This window comes from Setaria italica, chromosome II, assembly GCF_000263155.2.
Source record: "Setaria italica strain Yugu1 chromosome II, Setaria_italica_v2.0, whole genome shotgun sequence".
Classification (NCBI taxonomy): domain Eukaryota; kingdom Viridiplantae; phylum Streptophyta; class Magnoliopsida; order Poales; family Poaceae; genus Setaria; species Setaria italica.
In genome coordinates, this window is record NC_028451.1 from 44,236,544 (window position 1) to 44,253,788 (window position 17,245).

Below are 17,245 nucleotides of genomic sequence, written 5' to 3' on the forward strand. Positions count from 1 at the left end.
GTCGGCGAGCGGTTGAGGACGTGGACGGCCGTCAGCATCGCCTTTCCTCAGAAGACCGTAGCCATCCCCTCTAGTGGAGGAGGGGGGGGGGGTTTCCATGTGTTCCGGCGAGTAGACTGCATCGTGTGCTTGCGTGAACCGCGGCACGCTAATATTGTTCCGCGAGAGGCTGGCTCTGTGGCTGCTGCGCCCTCGAGCTGGCTGGATGGACCTTTCCTGGCCCAGCAAGCAAGGTTTCGAGACCGCGGGACTTTTCTTGGCACGGCGGCTATCGTATAAAACTGCCCGGCAGATTCATCACACATTGTGATATTTAGTTTTAGATACAGTTTAGTGGGGAGCACTGCTACAGGCCTCGAGATCCACCACGTACTTGTAAAAGAGTTCATGTACGCCTGAAGTTTGTCGAGGCCGTTTTAGATAGTCTCATCTCAGGCTCCGTTAGTCATCCAATTTCCTTTTTTTTTCTTTTTGTGCAACTTAAGCAGCCAAAGTTAGGATTTTGACTTCTGCGAATGTGGTGGCGACTAAACCATGACGCCAGCTGTGAATTTGCGGGGAGGGCTCTGCACGTCAGTTTCCCGGGATGGAAAACACCCCCGTGTCACCTGACCAGACCATGAAAATAATAGAGGATGCATCGGAGTGATGTAAGGGGTGTTTGGATCTTTAGTCCGGATTAAAATTTATATCACATCGAATATTCGGAGACTAATTAGGAGGACTAAACATGAACTAATTATAAAACTAATTATACAGATGGAGGCTAATTCGCGAGACGAATCTATTAAACCTAATTAATTCATTATTAGCTCATGTTTAATGTAGCATCGCATTGTTAAATCATGAACTAATTAGGCTTAATAGATTCATCTTGCAAATTAACCTTCACCTGTGCAATTGATTTTGTAATTAATTTATATTTAATACTCCTAATTAGTATCTAAACATTCGATGTGATTGGAATTTTAGGAGCTCCTACAACCTAATAAAAAGAAACAAACACCCCTAATTCAAACATCGTCATCAGCGTCGAATTGAGAAAACCTCCGCGTCAGACAGCGAGGTCTCTGGCATAGTGGCATCCGATCAGCACCACCGGCGATGATTGAGATCCCAGGCCCCAGCCGCCTGCATCTGCCCACGCTGAAACAGAGGGAGTTTCGCTTCGATACGCCAGGTTGCCTTTCATCTCTCATCGTCAGTGATTAAAGGTTAGGCCACTGGACCAATGAACCTGCCCGCGAGCAGGGTCCGCTCGCTCCGCCGTTGCTCCGGTCTCCGGGGTTCGGTCGGCATCCAGTCTCCCCGCCGCCGCGTGCCCTCTGACCGGATCTTTCGGGGTGGCTGGTCCACGTGGCAGCGGCGAGGACAGTTCATTTGACTTGGCAGAGCACACGCACACGCTTCCTTCGAGCGAAGCGCACATGCGCATGTACTGCGCGGATACATGGTGCAGATGTTAAGGCACACACGTCCAGCTCACGGCGGATCTATAAGAAAGTAGAATAACGGAAGCTTTGTTCGTGGTGTTGAAGCTAGATGTAGCAAGTACTGCCATTGGGCGATTAAAACAAAGCACTCTCATGTTGACCGGCCACTCTCTTCTTCTTCTTCTTCTTTTTTGACATACCACTATACCAGAAAAAAAAAAAGGTTTTCTTTTCTAGACGAACGGCCGCATGACTTGTCTACCATGCAGTTAACCCGTCGCGTTCGGTATGTGTAGAATTGTACAAGTGCTACAGCTTGCAGTACACCTTTGATCCCGAGCAGAGGGGGCACCAGAGGTCGTTAAGACGTTAACCGACGCGGATCCGGCGTTGGGTCGCGGCGCCGATGCTGCCGTAGCGCCGTGATTGGCGATGCCGCGTCCCTCTCGGCCGGCCGCCTCCCTCGGCGTGACGGCGTCGTCGCGGAGAAGTTCCTCGGCACCGACAAGGGATGATGCGTTTTGATGCTACGGCCGGATTAGTTTAGCTTTTGGCCGGGGGCGGTGATTGGCAGCGTCACGTCCCCACGACCCGTGGCCGTGGCCCGTGGGTGGCTCGGCCGGCGATGGCACATCCATGATCCATGTTCCCGTGGGGCAGGGAGAGGGGACACAAGGTGGGTGCGGAATGCAAACAAGCGGCCGATTTGTCTCGTCCCGCTCCGAATCTTGGAAGCGCATGGACGTGCACACCACTCCAACGGGCAACGGCGACGGGAGGGTCGGCCCGGCTGCTGCCACCCCGCTCGACCGCTCCGGCCATAAGCGAGGTCTCGATGAACGATATCTTCACAGCAGCAAAATCACCGTGGCCTAAACTATAACATTTCAATGGGGGGAAAAACAAAACAAAGCAGGAACCTTCTTAGTCTTATACGCTACAAGTGGGTACTGGTATTTCTTTTCGTACGAAGTCCGTATGACATTTCCTCGTCCAAGAAGGATCCTGGTTCTGACGATATAGGTACGGATGCGCTGTACGCCTGTACGATACGAACAGTTGTTTTCGTACCGCGGAGAGATCTGAAGGGCTCTGCTTTGACGAAGGTTTTGACATGTGAGAACAACTTGGCCGTAGCCTCGTAGTCGTAGGGGTCGCGTAGAAGCTTTTCCTTGTGTTTTAGCAAGACTACCTGTGCAATCGAAATGTTTAAGACATGGTGTCCTAAGAAGGATGGAAGACAGGTGTTTTAAGAGAGAAGGCACGAGCGCAACAGTAACACAGCACGGCACCGGAAAGTTTGATAGTGAAGTTGTAGAGTAATATAATGACAACCACTTAGTCCGGCCTAACAATAGAAGTGGACCATTAGCGTGGTAAGTAGTGCTGAATGCCAACTTAGAAGACTACGAGGAAGCCTTTATAGACTAGATTGGCATCATCCATCGACTCTTAACATAATAAAGTAGCAGCCCGTGAAAGATTCAACATATTCATACCTACTTCGTCGAAAAAAAGGAAGAAACAAAGGTTAGTACTAACATTTGGTTTGGTCATTATAAGCTCGTTAGTACACTAACTGGGCCGAACTTAAATCTGGGCCGGACTTGAGATGTCATTTCTTACCAAACCCATACATGGGCCCAATTGTTTTGACCTACGACCACGTTCCTGTTTGTTCTCGGCCCAAGCCGTCCTTCCTCTCTCCTTCCAGCTTCACCCACAAAACCCTGGGGGCTCGTTCCCCGCTCTCGCCTAAACCTCACCTCGCCTCCACCCCCCTCAATCCCGGCCAAAAGGCGAACCACAGAACCGGCGGCGGCGCGGCGGGTGGTGGCCATGGCGGAGCTGAAGCGGCTGTCGGAGAGCCGCGACCTGACGCGTATCGAGCGAATCGGCGCGCACTCCCACATCCGGGGGCTAGGGCTGGACTCCTCCATGGAGGCGCGCGACGCCTCGGAGGGCATGGTCGGGCAGCTCCCGGCCCGCCGCGCCGCGGGCCTCATCCTCCAGCTCATCCGCCAGGGGAAGATCGCTGGCCGCGCCGTGCTCATCGCGGGCCAGCCCGGCACCGGCAAGACGGCGCTTGCCATGGGCATCGCCAAGTCGCTCGGCGCGGAGACGCCATTCGCCTCCGTCGCCGCCTCGGAGCTCTTCTCCCTCGACCTATCCAAGACGGAGGCGCTCACGCAGGCCTTCCGCCGCTCCATTGGCGTCCGCATCAAGGAGGAGGCGGAGATAATTGAGGGCGAGGTTGTGGAGATCTCTATCGACCGCCCCTTATCTGCCTCCAGCGCTGGCGGCAGCTCCTCCGCGCCTTCTGGTGCTACTGCGGCTGGTAAATCCGGGAGGCTTACGCTGAAGACCACGGACATGGAGACGGTGTATGAGCTCGGGGGGAAGATGATTGAGGCTCTTGGGAAGGAGAAGGTGCAGAGTGGGGATGTGATTGCGCTTGACAAGGCCTCTGGGAAGGTCACTAAGCTTGGGCGTTCCATTGGGAGGTCGCGGGATTATGATGCTGTTGGCCCACACACCAAGTTTGTCAAGTGCCCTGATGGTGAGCTCCAGAAGCGCAAGGAGGTCGTGCATTGTGTCACCTTACATGAGATCGATGTCATCAATAGCAGGTAGCTTCTCACCCCTTCCCATCAATTCTTGCATACCTAGATTGGAACTTGGAAGAGATGCTTACACAGCTAACAATTTTTATAAACTGAACAATTCTGACAAGGGAATTCACACTGAACATTGTAATGTATTGATGTAGTATACAGTGACGTTGAACAATTGCTCCTGCAAATTACCGCTGCAAGAAAACACACGCCAGTAGAAAATAATTCCCAGCAAGAATTTGGAATTCTACAGACTAGGACAATATACAATAAATCACATTTATCTTGTCTATGCTGACCTTAAGAATCCTAGTAGAGATATTAAGGGGCACTATGTCTTGCAAATTACCACTGGAAGAAAACATATATGAGTAGAAAAAATATATCCCAGGAATTCTAAATTCTACTTGCTAGGCTAATCTACATCGGCTTGGGACTACCTTGTCTATGCTGAGCTTTAAGTGATGTTTCATTGCTAGCAGCCCACTGCTGTTCTGGGAAGTCTTGCCAACCGATTTTTTTTAAAGTCCTGCCAACGATCCATTTTTAATGTTCGCAAGCAATTGCTAGCTCAACAAAGGATCACTCATTACGCCATGATGATTTATTTAGATTTCACTTCCACTAGTATGGCTACGATTTGTAGAAATATTTGTTATTCTATGTCAACTAATGTTATGGTTCATTTGGAGATCATTAAGCATACATGCAGACTATGCAGTGGCCATGAAATCACGACCACTTAAATTATATGCTTACACAAGTCAGAAGGTAGTTTATGCTTATTTCATTATTAGAAAAATGAAGCAGCAACTTGTGGTTGATAACTTGATCATGCCAATTCTTGACAGATGGCTTGAAAGTAAGATTCAGAAATCCTAGTTTTGGCACTGCTCATGTATTAAGATTACAGCAGTACCAAGATAAATCTATCACTTTAGTGAGGTCAATTTGTCATCATATTGTTTAACTGAAGTAGAACTGAAGTCCCAATCCCATTGAAGCATCATGAAGTATAATTTTACCTACAAATCTTAGTGTTCACAGAGATTTTCCATTACATTTTGGAAAAAGATGATGCACTCAGATAAGATATCTAAATCTAGTGGGTACTAAACTAGAAAACAATTTCAGGTATAATTACAATTGTGCCACACTAACTAGGACCATTTTTCCATTAGTCCTGGTAGAGAGGATGCTGCATTATCTAGTATACAATCTGGTCAAAGGACCTGCTAGATCTTGGTTGACCTTCCAGTTTTGTGCATGGATGGACTTCTAGATGACATGGTCCATGACAATAACTTACCCTATTGGTACTAGTTACCATTTGTCACATGTTAGAAGTATTGTGTGTGTATAGTTCATATGTAAGGCACCATGCTCGGACTGCAGAAGTATTTTTTATTTTACAAGCATATAATAAGTTTCTGCAACAATTGATGTCTATAACTGATCTTGATGCTATATTTTTGCTGAGGTTCTTCTTTACCTTAACTGTTGAAATCGCTGCATGGGTCTGTTGGAAGATATTTTTTGTTGGGCTGCATTTACCTTCCCTCTTTGTGTAAAATCTTCCCATACTTGTAGGTCACAAAGTTTACTGTGTCCATGTATTTTGCTTGTTTTGTTTAAACTATAGTGTCCCACCCTACTCATTTCTATTATCTTGTTATGTTCTGTCCAGGACACAGGGTTTTCTTGCACTGTTCACTGGTGACACTGGTGAAATTCGTGCTGAGGTTCGGGAGCAGATTGACACAAAAGTTGCAGAGTGGAGAGAGGAAGGAAAGGCTGAGATTGTGCCTGGCGTTCTGTTTATCGATGAAGTCCACATGCTAGATATCGAGTGCTTCTCCTTCCTCAACCGCGCATTGGAAAATGATATGGCTCCGATCCTAGTCATCGCAACAAATCGAGGGATCACATCTATCCGCGGGACAAACTACCGGTCGCCGCATGGGATCCCACCAGATTTCCTCGACCGGCTCCTGATCATCACGACGCAGCCCTACACGGAGGACGAGATCCGGAAGATCCTGGACATCCGGTGCGACGAGGAGGACGTGGAGATGTCTGCAGACGCCAAGGTCCTGCTCACCAAGATCGGTGTGGAGACCTCCCTGAGGTACGCAATCCACCTGATCAATTCCGCCGCGCTGGCCTGCCAGAAGCGCAAAGGTAAGGTGGTGGAGATGGAGGACATTAGCCGGGTGTACCAGCTGTTCCTGGACGTGAAGCGGTCGACGCAGTACCTGATGGAGTACCAGAGCCAGTACATGTTCAATGAAGTGTCGGGGGAAGCAGATGGAAACGATGCGATGCAGTCTTAGATGAATCCTCGTGTTACAAGATGGTGGTTGGATTATGTCGTGTATTTCGGATGGTTCTTGCTTGTTTTAGGTTGCTGTTACCCTGACGAGGCGTGGTACGTGCGGTGGACTGTGTCTGTGTGTTAGCTGCTGTAGGTGACTATGCAGTTCAATGGATCTGGTCAAAATTCATCCCAGCTAGGTGCGGTGATTTGTTTAAATCCGTATGGCAATCTCGTGCTGGATGTCGTGCTGGATCGTCGGAATAGTTTTCGGTTCGAAACGTGGGCATCGAGAAGCTTGTTCTGGACTGAAAAATGCAACGCTTTTGGCAAGCATTTGAACTGCCTTTTGCCTCTTGTCATAGAAATAACGCCGGACTTCGGTGTCCATGTGAGGCGTGACCATGTGTCCAGTGCCATGTGCAAACCATCGCACGTGCACGGCAAGCCTCGCTTTTCTGCGACGTGCTCCTCCGCCCACTGCTGACCGCCGGCGCGGCACCCCCGCGCCCGGCGCCGCCCGCACCGCCGCACGTCGCCCCGGGAGAAGCCGTGCTACCCCGTCACAGCTCACGGGAGTGTGCGTATTGCATTTTGCAAGCAAAAAAAAAAAAGCATTACGCGAGCGAACCGATGAGTTTTCCAGAAGCGAGGCACACGCCGGCGGTTCCTCAATCCTCCCCTTCGTTTATTTTTGCTCCTCCCCGCACGCCACACGCCACGCACAGTGCCATCACCCCCACCTCCTCGCCGCACCACCCGCAGCGCGCCATCCAGTCACCAGGTGTGATCATTGATCCCCGCTAGGCCGCCACGCCACCGTCGGTCGGTCGGGGTCCCGCCCCTGCCCCGCTCCCCGCCTCCGGTCCCGTGAGACGTCGGGGGTCTCGCGCAGCAACTGCTCCCTCCACGGCTCCACTCCCCCGCTCTCCCATCCCCACACCACTCCCAACCCCCAGCGCTCGGCGCCACCGCCGCTCCGCTCCGACTCGGCGCTGTCCTTCCGGATCCATCGTCCTTCCGCCGGCGCCATGGAGCCCGGCGATTCCAACTCCACCGCAGGTACACCGTACACCCACTGATCCCCTCTCTCCTTCCTCCGCCGTCTCACGTCTGATCGAACTGGGCTGCTCCCGGGGACAGCTCGATCGATCGGGGCCCTCATTGGGTGCTCCCGGATTGTCGATGCTTGGTTTCCTACAGCTGGTCGGCGGGCGCTAAATCGCAGTGCCCTCCAGGACCGATGTGGCGACCTTTTTGTCCGCAGAGGTCCAATCCTTGTATAGGCTATTGGATTGTCAGTTGAACTTGCTTTGGTGGCCACCTTCCTGATGTTTATTTTGTTGGCATTCCCTGGAGCACTGGCAGTCAATTTCGATCCGTTATGAGCCCAAGCCAGTGTTCTGGTGCATTTTGTGCCATGACTGTTTGGAGGTGAAAACCATGCAAACACTAAGCGGAATATGTGGGGAGTTCAGTTTAACTGGGAATGCTGAATCAATGGGGTAGCAAATGGATCAAACCAAAAGGCTCATCATGAGACTGATTGGCTAACTAGCCCGAGAAGGGCCATCTGTTATGTATATTCATATCTGACTAAACTCGGACCTTTTACCCCCTTCTACTCAACAATGCGCGTGCCCATATCCATATATACTTAAATGAAGAAATTGTCCAGTTCAGATCAATATTCCATATTTAACATGATATCATCCACACATCGGGAGTTTTGATTGAATTAGATTGAGGGGGGATATAAGCAGGTGACATCAAAACGGTCTGCACAAGGAGTTAGCAAGCTAGTAACAAGTGATTTGGCTTTGCAATAGGTACTACCTTGCAATAGATAACACCCCAATTATATTGTATCAGAGGTACACAAGTTTTGCCTCTGAAGTCGTCATGGGAAGCATGTATTAGTTGACCTAAGCACCTGAACTGCGACCAAAGTGTGCTCAGCTTGCGCATTCCTTGATTCATCGAGCTCAATATTGTTTCATTTCTTTCAGTGTCAAGTGCATGTATTGGAGCCTCTTATACTGGCAGTTTGCATTTCATTGCACAGTATATCATAAGAAGAAAGTCTTTTGCATACTGTAATCTCTGGTTCATAATAAGCTACAGCTTTCTTACGAATAGTGTGAAAGATTTTATATTATATTTAAAAGTTTTCTGACATCCATTAGATATAGGAATCTTTTACTTAATTTATTTCTAAATCCTTTGCCTTTGTGTGATCACAGGAGGGAAGACACAAAATGCTTCGGCACCACCTGTTGAAGGTGTAGCTGGAGGAGGGACTAGTTATGGATGGGTGGATGGAGGCTTGCGGGGTACAAGTCTGGGTGCCGGTGTAATTGATCCTACAAAAGTACACTCAGAAGATCTGTTGCATGTCTGGTCAATGCCCAGCACAGCAAATGTTAGCCAACAAGAAGCACCTCGACCTCTAGAGAAAGTGAGTTGTACTGCATTTTATCGGCACTGGTTTCTTGCTTCAGCCTGTGACTAAAAATAATCTTTTAGTTGTGAATTGTGATGCTAATGTTCAATATTTTTTTCCTTGATATGATGTCCTTTTATTTTGTCCTTTAAAGTGTGACACTGTATTTTTCAACTGTAATCAGATTCAATGTGCTTTCAGTTGCCGCGATTCGACTTATTACTATTTGATTATGTTCCTCCCCAAAAATTTTAAACTTTATGCTTTCCTTTAGGTTAACCTTCTGGCAGCAAGAAATGAAAGAGAAAGTTTTCAAATTGCTTTACGCCCAAAGGTTTCATGGGCCACTTCAGGTATTGCAGGGTCTGTGCAGATTCAGTGCACCGATCTCTGCTCCTCCTCAGGAGACAGGTTTGTTTGTTTAATATTTAGAACATCTTTACAAGGGGAGACTAGCGTTTGCACAGTTCTATTTCGATGATTGTAACAGTGATGTACCAGGTTAGTGGTTGGTCAGTCCATAACTTTGCGACGTGTGGTGCCTATCTTAGGTGTACCAGATGCTCTTGTGCCTATTGATCCACTCAGTCCTCAAATAAGTCTTCACCCAGGGTACTGCCTCTGTGCTTTGGATAACTAACTTATAGCAAAGGTTTTTCCCTCCTTTACGTAAATGCAACTTCACTTTTGCTTGTACAGGGAGACAGCTGCAGTATGGGTATCGTTAAACGTTCCGTGTGGACAACCACCTGGTTTATACGAGGGTGAAATATTCATTACTGCGGTTAAGACAGAACTAGAGTAAGCATTCCCTTGCTGCTTTCTATCTTGTTATATCAGAAATAAATGTTGCCTTTAGGCTTACAGGAAAAAAAACCAAAACAAATATATCTTAGTTAGGGATGCTTCCGCACAATTGTCAGTTCTTAGTTATGACACTGACCCAAGTGTTCAAATGTATGCTAGAGAAAGAGATGTCATTAAACACATTCTATATGAATATATCGGATATAATGTGGTGGAAGGATCACTCTGTAAGTAACATAAGCTTTTCTTAAAATGTGTTGCTTGAGATGTCAAATTCAGATCCTTGAGTAACCTATTGAGTTTACCTACTTATATACCTTAGTCCGTAGCTACTTTTAAAAAGGTCTGGAAAGATTCAGGTCATGAAAATATGAAACAATCATCTTATTGTAAAGAAATATTTTCATGGTGCTGTTAAACAAGAATCCCAAGCTCAATCAGATACTGGCATGCTCACAAGTGTCCAGGTGACATTTAGCTTTGATTTCTGGGCTATACTTTTTTACTGGCTTATTTTCTGGTTGCAGTTCCAGAACAGAATCTCTACCAAAATCTGAAAGGTACAGGCTGCATAGAGAATTGAGAAGTTGTCTTGACATCACTGAACCCAGAGACTACTCGTCGTCAGAGGAAATGGTATTCTGCTCTGATCATACATTCTTAAGGATTAGCTGTGTTATTCCTTTTCGCTTTTCTAATAGTGCTATAACATTTAGGTACAAAGGCTAACATCAGCTTCTACCACACTGAAGAGGATGTTGGATAATCCAGCACTCCAGGACTGTCAAGAGAATAATGGATTTGGAGACATGATGGATGAAGATGTTATGAACAATGTTTCAGTTCGTTTGAAGTTAAGCCTTACTGTTTGGGATTTCACTCTTCCAGTGACACCTTCGTTACCTGCTGTTTTTGGTGTATCCTGGCAATATTCCCTTTTACTATTTTACATTTACATTTCTGTGATGTGCAAATGTTATGGGTCTTGGTGCAATGGGCTATAGACCTATGGGGCCACTTGACCTGGCAGGCTCGGCGGCGGCTAAAGGCTGTTTCAGGGCTGCTGACCTGGCCGAACTAGCAGCAGGGGCGCGTGTGCCATAGGGGTAAAAGGGCCCCTGCCTTTCTTCATCGACGTAAGGTTTACCAACGACTGTTTTAGGATGTTTGAACATTGGCTTGGTTTAGGAAAGTTTGAGATAGGATTTGGAAATTAGAGTTTGCTCTGGACTTTGGAAAGTTGAGTTTAGGAAATGACGTATCCAATATATAGGGATTCCATCGTTAAGGTTTGTTTGCTCATCAAGTTGGGTGGGTGGGGACTGGGGGTCCCTATGTAGTAATTGCCAACGTACTCATTTTAATGATCAAGGAACATAATTTCGCCATCCTCCTTGTTGGCGAGAACGGGTCGACGTTAACATCCCGTCCCTCACCCCCACACTGCGTTTGGCTACAACTTCAATCCTCCCCAAGCAACCACCCTCCTGGCAGCAACGCAATAATCGGAACCACATTTTATAATTTATGGTTGAATTGTCTATATCAGTGTTCTGTTGCAGCTTCTGACAATTCACATTTGAATTGTCCATACCAATGTTTTGTTGCAGCTTCTGACAATTCACATGTGAATTGTAATTATATGAATGTGTTTTCTTTTGACTACACCTTAGATATCTGAAACTGTCATTGAAGATCGTTTCTGTTTGGAGCATGGCACTGAAGGATGGTATGATGCACTGGATCATCACTTTAGGTGGCTCCTCCAATATAGAATTAGTCCATTTTTCTGCAGATGGGGTGATAGCATGCGCATTCTAGCATACACATGCCCTTGGCCTGGTAATGCTTAGATCTCTTTATTTCTCTCCGTCATAAAGAATATGCTGGTCCATTGGAACTAATCATCATGTGTGATATTATTTTCCACTCTTTCTTCTTCTATATTTCTAGCTGATCATCCGAAGGCTAGCGAATATTATTCTGACCCAAGATTAGCAGCATATGCTGTACCCTATGCACCTATCCTATCATGGTATTGCTTTAATCCTTCTAAATTTATATCACCTTAACTGATTCAGCTTGTTACTTTAAATAATTTGGCTCCTTTTTTTTTAACAGTACTGATGCTGCAAAAAATTCCTTGAGGAGAGAAGTTGAAATCTTAAAATCGAAGCCTCATTGGTCAAAAGCTTACTTCTATTTGTGGGATGAGGTGTGTTGTTTAACTTTTCTGCTATGTCCTGATTCCTGGAAACACCCATGCAGAGGCATGGAGTAGGGCGATCTTGTCGTAGTTATTGTTATGGGTTCCGATCTCTACTCTTCTTAAATCAAAGATACAGAGTTACACCTGTGAGTTCTCCTTTTAGTTTTATGCACGTCCAGTGGACATGCTCCCGGAACAGAAAGTTAAATTCACTCAGCTTGTAGTGTGCCTTCTGATCCCATATCAACTTTAAGATCCAATTAGGGCTTGGTTAAATCTATGATGTTGAATCTTGGAACTAGAATGTTGTTATCATTAATAGCAATTAGTCTATTGGAGGCTATATATGATTTTTTTTTTCTGAAAGAAAATTCATGAAGGGAATTATTTGCTAGTTTGTTGGTGTTCTATTGCCATTACATCCAATCTTGCCTAAATTAGTCTGTTGGTTGTAGCTTAGATGATACTCCCTCCATTTCATTTTGTAAGGCATGCATGCATTTCAAGAGTCAAACCTTATGATCTTCAACCACTAATTAGCATCACAAGATATAGAACTTGTAATATGAAACTGATATAGCTGCGTCCACATTTTGAAGTACTTCCTTATGATTATGATTTTTGTTGCTACAAACAGTATATTATAAGAGAAATTAAGATCTGTGGGTACAAGCGGTAATGGTGAAGACAACTTGTATATGCACTTCCACTGCGCAACTAACCATTGCTTAGAGGTTTGATAAACTCACTGAAGTTGTCGAAAACTCAAAATAAGTAAATGAAGTTGCCAAAAACTCAAAATAACTATTTCAACCATTGGAGATGAATTAGCCTACAATAATTACAATTGTTTTCTATTTTTTCAGCCATTGAATGTGGACCAATATGACATGATATGCAACATCTCTAATGAGTTAAAGTCGTATGCACCTGACGTGCGAATTTTAACAACTTATTATTGTGGTGAGTATATGGCAAATCTGATGTCTTTTTCTTGATGAACACTGCCTGTATTTAGAAAACTTTCATTCTTGAGTTGTGCTGATAACCGTACAGTTTTCTTTTATACTTAACATGAAGCTTAGCAGACAATTTAGAATTTAATCATAGTTTACTGATGTCCATCACATTATATTATTCTATAGTGTATCTGGGAAAATGGATGCAATGGGAGCAAGATGTGAATGGGTGGCACAATGAACTAATATAGAGTTATAGACTCAGCCTTGTTACAACATGAGGTCTACTGTGTTTTATTTATGTTTATGAATGGATATATGATTTCATAGAAGTGACAGAAGATTTTCATCTTTGGTAGCATTATGAAGTATGAACTAATATAGAGTTAAAAAGACTTAGCCTTACATGTTACAGCATGAGGTCTACTGTCTTATTTACTTATGTTTATGAATGGACATATGATTTCATTTTATAAAAGTGACAGAAGATTTCACTTTTGATATCACTTTTCTGGCATGGTGTCAGTGTTATGTTCTGGAAAGTTTAGATGATTATACCTACAGAAGCCATTGTGGTTGACAACTTACAAATTTGTCTACAATAAATATTTTTTCTTATGATTTGAATGATCTGTATAGGCCCAAGTGGCTCTGAACTGGCTCCTTCTACATTTGAAGCTTTTGTGAAAGTTCCAAATGTTTTACGTCCGCACACACAGATCTTCTGCACAAGGTATGCGCTGCTTCTGGCTTATATTTGCATTTTTACTGTGTTGCTAAACTGTTTTATTCATAGCATATGGTAAGATTCTACTAACATAACAAATAAGGTTCAGAGTGTTAGCGTTTTATCATATCTTGCATCACTGCCGTACAAATCCTGGGGTGAAGACCCTAACTTATGTATTAAATGAACAAGATCTCGAGAATCCATGCTATCATGTTACAAAAGTTAGACCAAATAGATTGAACTATCAACCCTATGTGCGAGAGAAAACCAAATTTCCCTTCTCATGAACCATTGACACAACGATTATGTAGCACTGAGCCACTGACAATCTGATGGAACTTAAAGCTCCAATACATGTTGGGGATGTGGTGTCACTGTGTGGATGTTGCGTAGCCTCAGAAGCATTGGTGGCTTGGTGCAAACTAACAATAGTTTTACACCACTTATGTATTGGGCCAATAAACCACTTTGGTTATTGATCTGTCGTTTTCTTAAACAGTGAATGGGTTCTTGGCACAAGAGAAGACCTAGTGAAGGATATTGTTGCTGAACTACGACCTGATCTGGGTGAGGTAAGAAGATTCTGTTCCTCCAAAATTTGTAAACCTTGGCTTTTTTTTAATTGCATTTTAAGCACATACCGTTATCAGAGAGGATTAATGATATTACATTATTTGTTTTCAAGTAACATTGGTTCTAACTGTATAAAATCTAGTAAGGCAATTGGATGAGAGTGCACCCGATCCATTCATTTGTGAAATATTTTTGTGAATGACTCCTTGTGTGACATTTTACTGTTATTTTTTATTTTGTTGTTTCTATGTTCATCTAGTGCTCTAACAATGGCCCTTTATATCTAGTATTTTAGTATGTATTGTTGCTCGCTGTGGTCGGAGGTCAGGAAGGAAAGCCTCTTCTTGATGGCATTGGATGTTTTCTTTGTTTTTATGATTATAGTATTCATGTTATGTTTTCTTGTGGTTGAAAGAATTTTTCAAATTTGTTTTATGAGCTCCCTTGCATTGATTTTATGATGAAGTTCTTATCTGTTGAGTGCAGGCAAGACTATAGTCTTAACTAAATGATTATGTGCCTACGTACTGTTATCTTTATTTTGGATACTGCAATCTGCATTGAAGCATACTTCCTGTTACCAGATTATGCTACAGCCTACTCTTTCAAAATTGGATGCCTTTTTCACAATAAAGTGCAAACCATGTCAGCTGCCCTGGCCAATTACATTTATTTGGCTCTTCTCATTTAGCTTGAACTTATTCATTTGCCAGTCAAGCATGGAGTCATCTGTTATCTTTAAAGTTTATATCTTGATGGGCTTATCTGGATCCTATTTAGGAGTGGTGGACATATGTTTGTATGGGCCCTTCTGATCCTCAACCAAACTGGCACCTTGGAATGCGCGGAACCCAGCACCGGGCGGTGATGTGGAGAGTGTGGAAGGAAGGTGGGACAGGATTCCTCTATTGGGGTACCAACTGTTATGAGAAGGCAATGATTCCAAGTGCTGAGGTATGCTGTGGCATGGAAAGCATCTTTATATAATGGCCTGTCATTAATACATGATCGAATTGTTTTTCCTGGCTCATGTAAAAACCACCCAGTAAGATTTACCGCTTAGTATCTTATTTTCTACCCATGTTGCAAGACTTGCAGTGTATACTGATAGTTTTGGGTTTTAGTCTCTGTGGTGAAAGATATTAAATAATAAAGCTCCTGTGTCAGAGCAATTTTAAGTGTGTGGGGGGCATAGGCTTGATTGCTTATGCATATACAATAGTACGAGTGTATGACTGTGAGCAGGTAAAGATGCTTTAGGTTGGTCATGTTGTTATACGATAAAGCAAGAGTATATTTGAACAGATTTGTTTATGCTAGGTAATAAATGTCCATTTATATGCTAATGACACTTCTCTTACTCCAACACTGAGACAAAAGCTCTAGCTAGTATGTCAGTGGCTGGCGATTCTTGTTTTATAAGATTTGTGTTCTGCAGATACAACTTAGTTTAAACTTTAATTTTAGTCTTGGTTTTGGAACTGTTGTACAGATTTTGTGTTTTAGTTTGCAATTGTTGCAGTTAATATTCTACATACCATTTTGTATTCTTATAAACTAAGAATCACACATTATTGTTCTGACTAAGTTCAGCTCTAGCATCCAACCATTTCTTCATTTCTGATTCTCAAACTTTGCGGTGCCACAGATCTGTTTCCGACGTGGCCTTCCTCCTGGCGACGGGGTCCTGTTCTATCCTGGTGAAGTGTTCTCTTCATCACATGAACCAGTTGCATCCACCCGACTAGAGCGCATTCTCAGTGGCATGCAGGTGATGATTTTGCTGATATTTTTTTAAAAAAAAACACTTTTTTAGCTTTTGAGCCTTCGAGTAAGAAATATTCATACCAAAAGTTGTTGCCGAGCACTTTATCTGAACTAGCCTTATTGAGTCATTGTAATTATACTTGGCATTTTTCAAGGGTTATACTTATTGGAAGCGTGCTAGGAACTAATCCCACCTGTTCAATTGATTCCCATTGCAAAGCTCTCAGCGATGAATATGGCAAATTAGAAACAGTGTACCTGTGCGATTGCTCGCGCTTGCCCTGTGCTCACGGGTGTTTATTATTGCTTTTTCAATGCAGGACATCGAGTACCTGAAGCTTTATTCTTCACGGTATGGGAGGGAGGAAGGCCTGGCCCTTCTCGAGAAGACGGGCATGTATCTTGGCCCCGATCGGTATACGCTCGATCATGGACCGGTAGATGTGATGCGGGGTGAGGTATACCGCACCTGCAGGTCTTAGAGCACGGAATTGCCAGAATCAGATGTTGTGCATCATGTTCGTTCAGCGTAGTGCCTTTGTTGTTTTGTGTATGTAAGGGTGTTACGTTATGCTATCTACAACGTATTTAGCGATGTAAACTTGGTAGATACTCTTGATGAACGATCAGCTCATCAGACAAAGCTAACTATCGCCTGGTGCATCTTTTCTGCCTATTCTGCCCGGTTGAATCTAGTTAGCGTGGTTTTCATTGAGTTGCTTGAAGTCCGGAGAAAACCCCCCAAAGATGATCTGTCTGGTCCAGGGTTAAGAAAAGCCCAGGTCTGGCCATGACGCAAGGCCCAAGCAGCTACTGGAAGCGGGCCCTATCTGCTGCAACAGGATTGACACGAGATTCGCATTCTCTCTCGATTGCCCCAAGCGACGCTGCACCTCTACCTCCATCCCCCCGTGTCGGTGAGGGGCGTCGCGTGCCCTACACTCCTTGCCGCCTTAGCAGCAGCCCCTACCCGTGGAAGGAGAAAGCCAGAAAGGACCTGAAATTGAAATATTCTCTCTCTAGTTGTTGTTACTACCTCTCCCCCTCTCTCGCAATTTGCAGCGCAGGGGGGAAAAAAAGCGCATCAAATCGGCCGCGTTTCCGCCGTGACGATTCCGGCCTCGCGACGGACGCTGACGCCTGCCGCCGCGGTGCCCCGTCGCTTTCGAGGTCGGTAGCGCCGTGGCCCGACGCGGCGAGCTCCGGACCCAGGGCCAGACCGGGAGCCGCCCGCTCCAGGCCCCCGTTTAGCTCAATAATCTACGTTATCCTCGGCCGGGGCGCCATCACAGGTAATAAGCTTCCAAAAACAGGGTGGTTTCTGGCTTTCAGCACAGGCGCCCGGTCGCTGTCGCCCATCCACCCTCGACGGTTTCCTCACAAACATGTTCGCCC

The 17,245-nt window shown here is 45.1% G+C and overlaps 2 protein-coding genes across 3 annotated transcripts; both read left to right on the forward strand.

The window, feature by feature from the left end:
- Nucleotides 1–3,183: 3,183 nt before the first annotated feature.
- LOC101763866 (ruvB-like 2) lies at nt 3,184–6,581 on the forward strand. The gene is made up of 2 exons (XM_004958076.3): nt 3,184–4,063; nt 5,736–6,581. Exons 1-2 carry the CDS (start codon nt 3,273–3,275, stop codon nt 6,379–6,381), a joined length of 1,437 nt encoding a protein of 478 aa, XP_004958133.1. The 5' UTR covers nt 3,184–3,272; the 3' UTR covers nt 6,382–6,581.
- A 479-nt stretch (nt 6,582–7,060) lies between these two features.
- LOC101764265 lies at nt 7,061–16,526 on the forward strand. 2 transcript variants are annotated; one of them, XM_004958077.4, is made up of 16 exons: nt 7,061–7,424; nt 8,606–8,820; nt 9,080–9,216; nt 9,307–9,417; nt 9,505–9,606; nt 10,140–10,248; nt 10,329–10,529; nt 11,286–11,454; nt 11,566–11,647; nt 11,734–11,827; nt 12,688–12,784; nt 13,420–13,513; nt 14,010–14,082; nt 14,864–15,037; nt 15,732–15,854; nt 16,171–16,526. In XM_004958077.4, exons 1-16 carry the CDS (start codon nt 7,394–7,396, stop codon nt 16,330–16,332), a joined length of 1,974 nt encoding a protein of 657 aa, XP_004958134.1. In that variant the 5' UTR covers nt 7,061–7,393; the 3' UTR covers nt 16,333–16,526. The 2 variants fall into 2 exon arrangements, with proteins under 2 accessions (XP_004958134.1, XP_022680239.1); XM_022824504.1 differs by lacking the exon at nt 7,061–7,424 and having other exon boundaries at nt 9,357–9,417.
- Nucleotides 16,527–17,245: the final 719 nt, after the last annotated feature.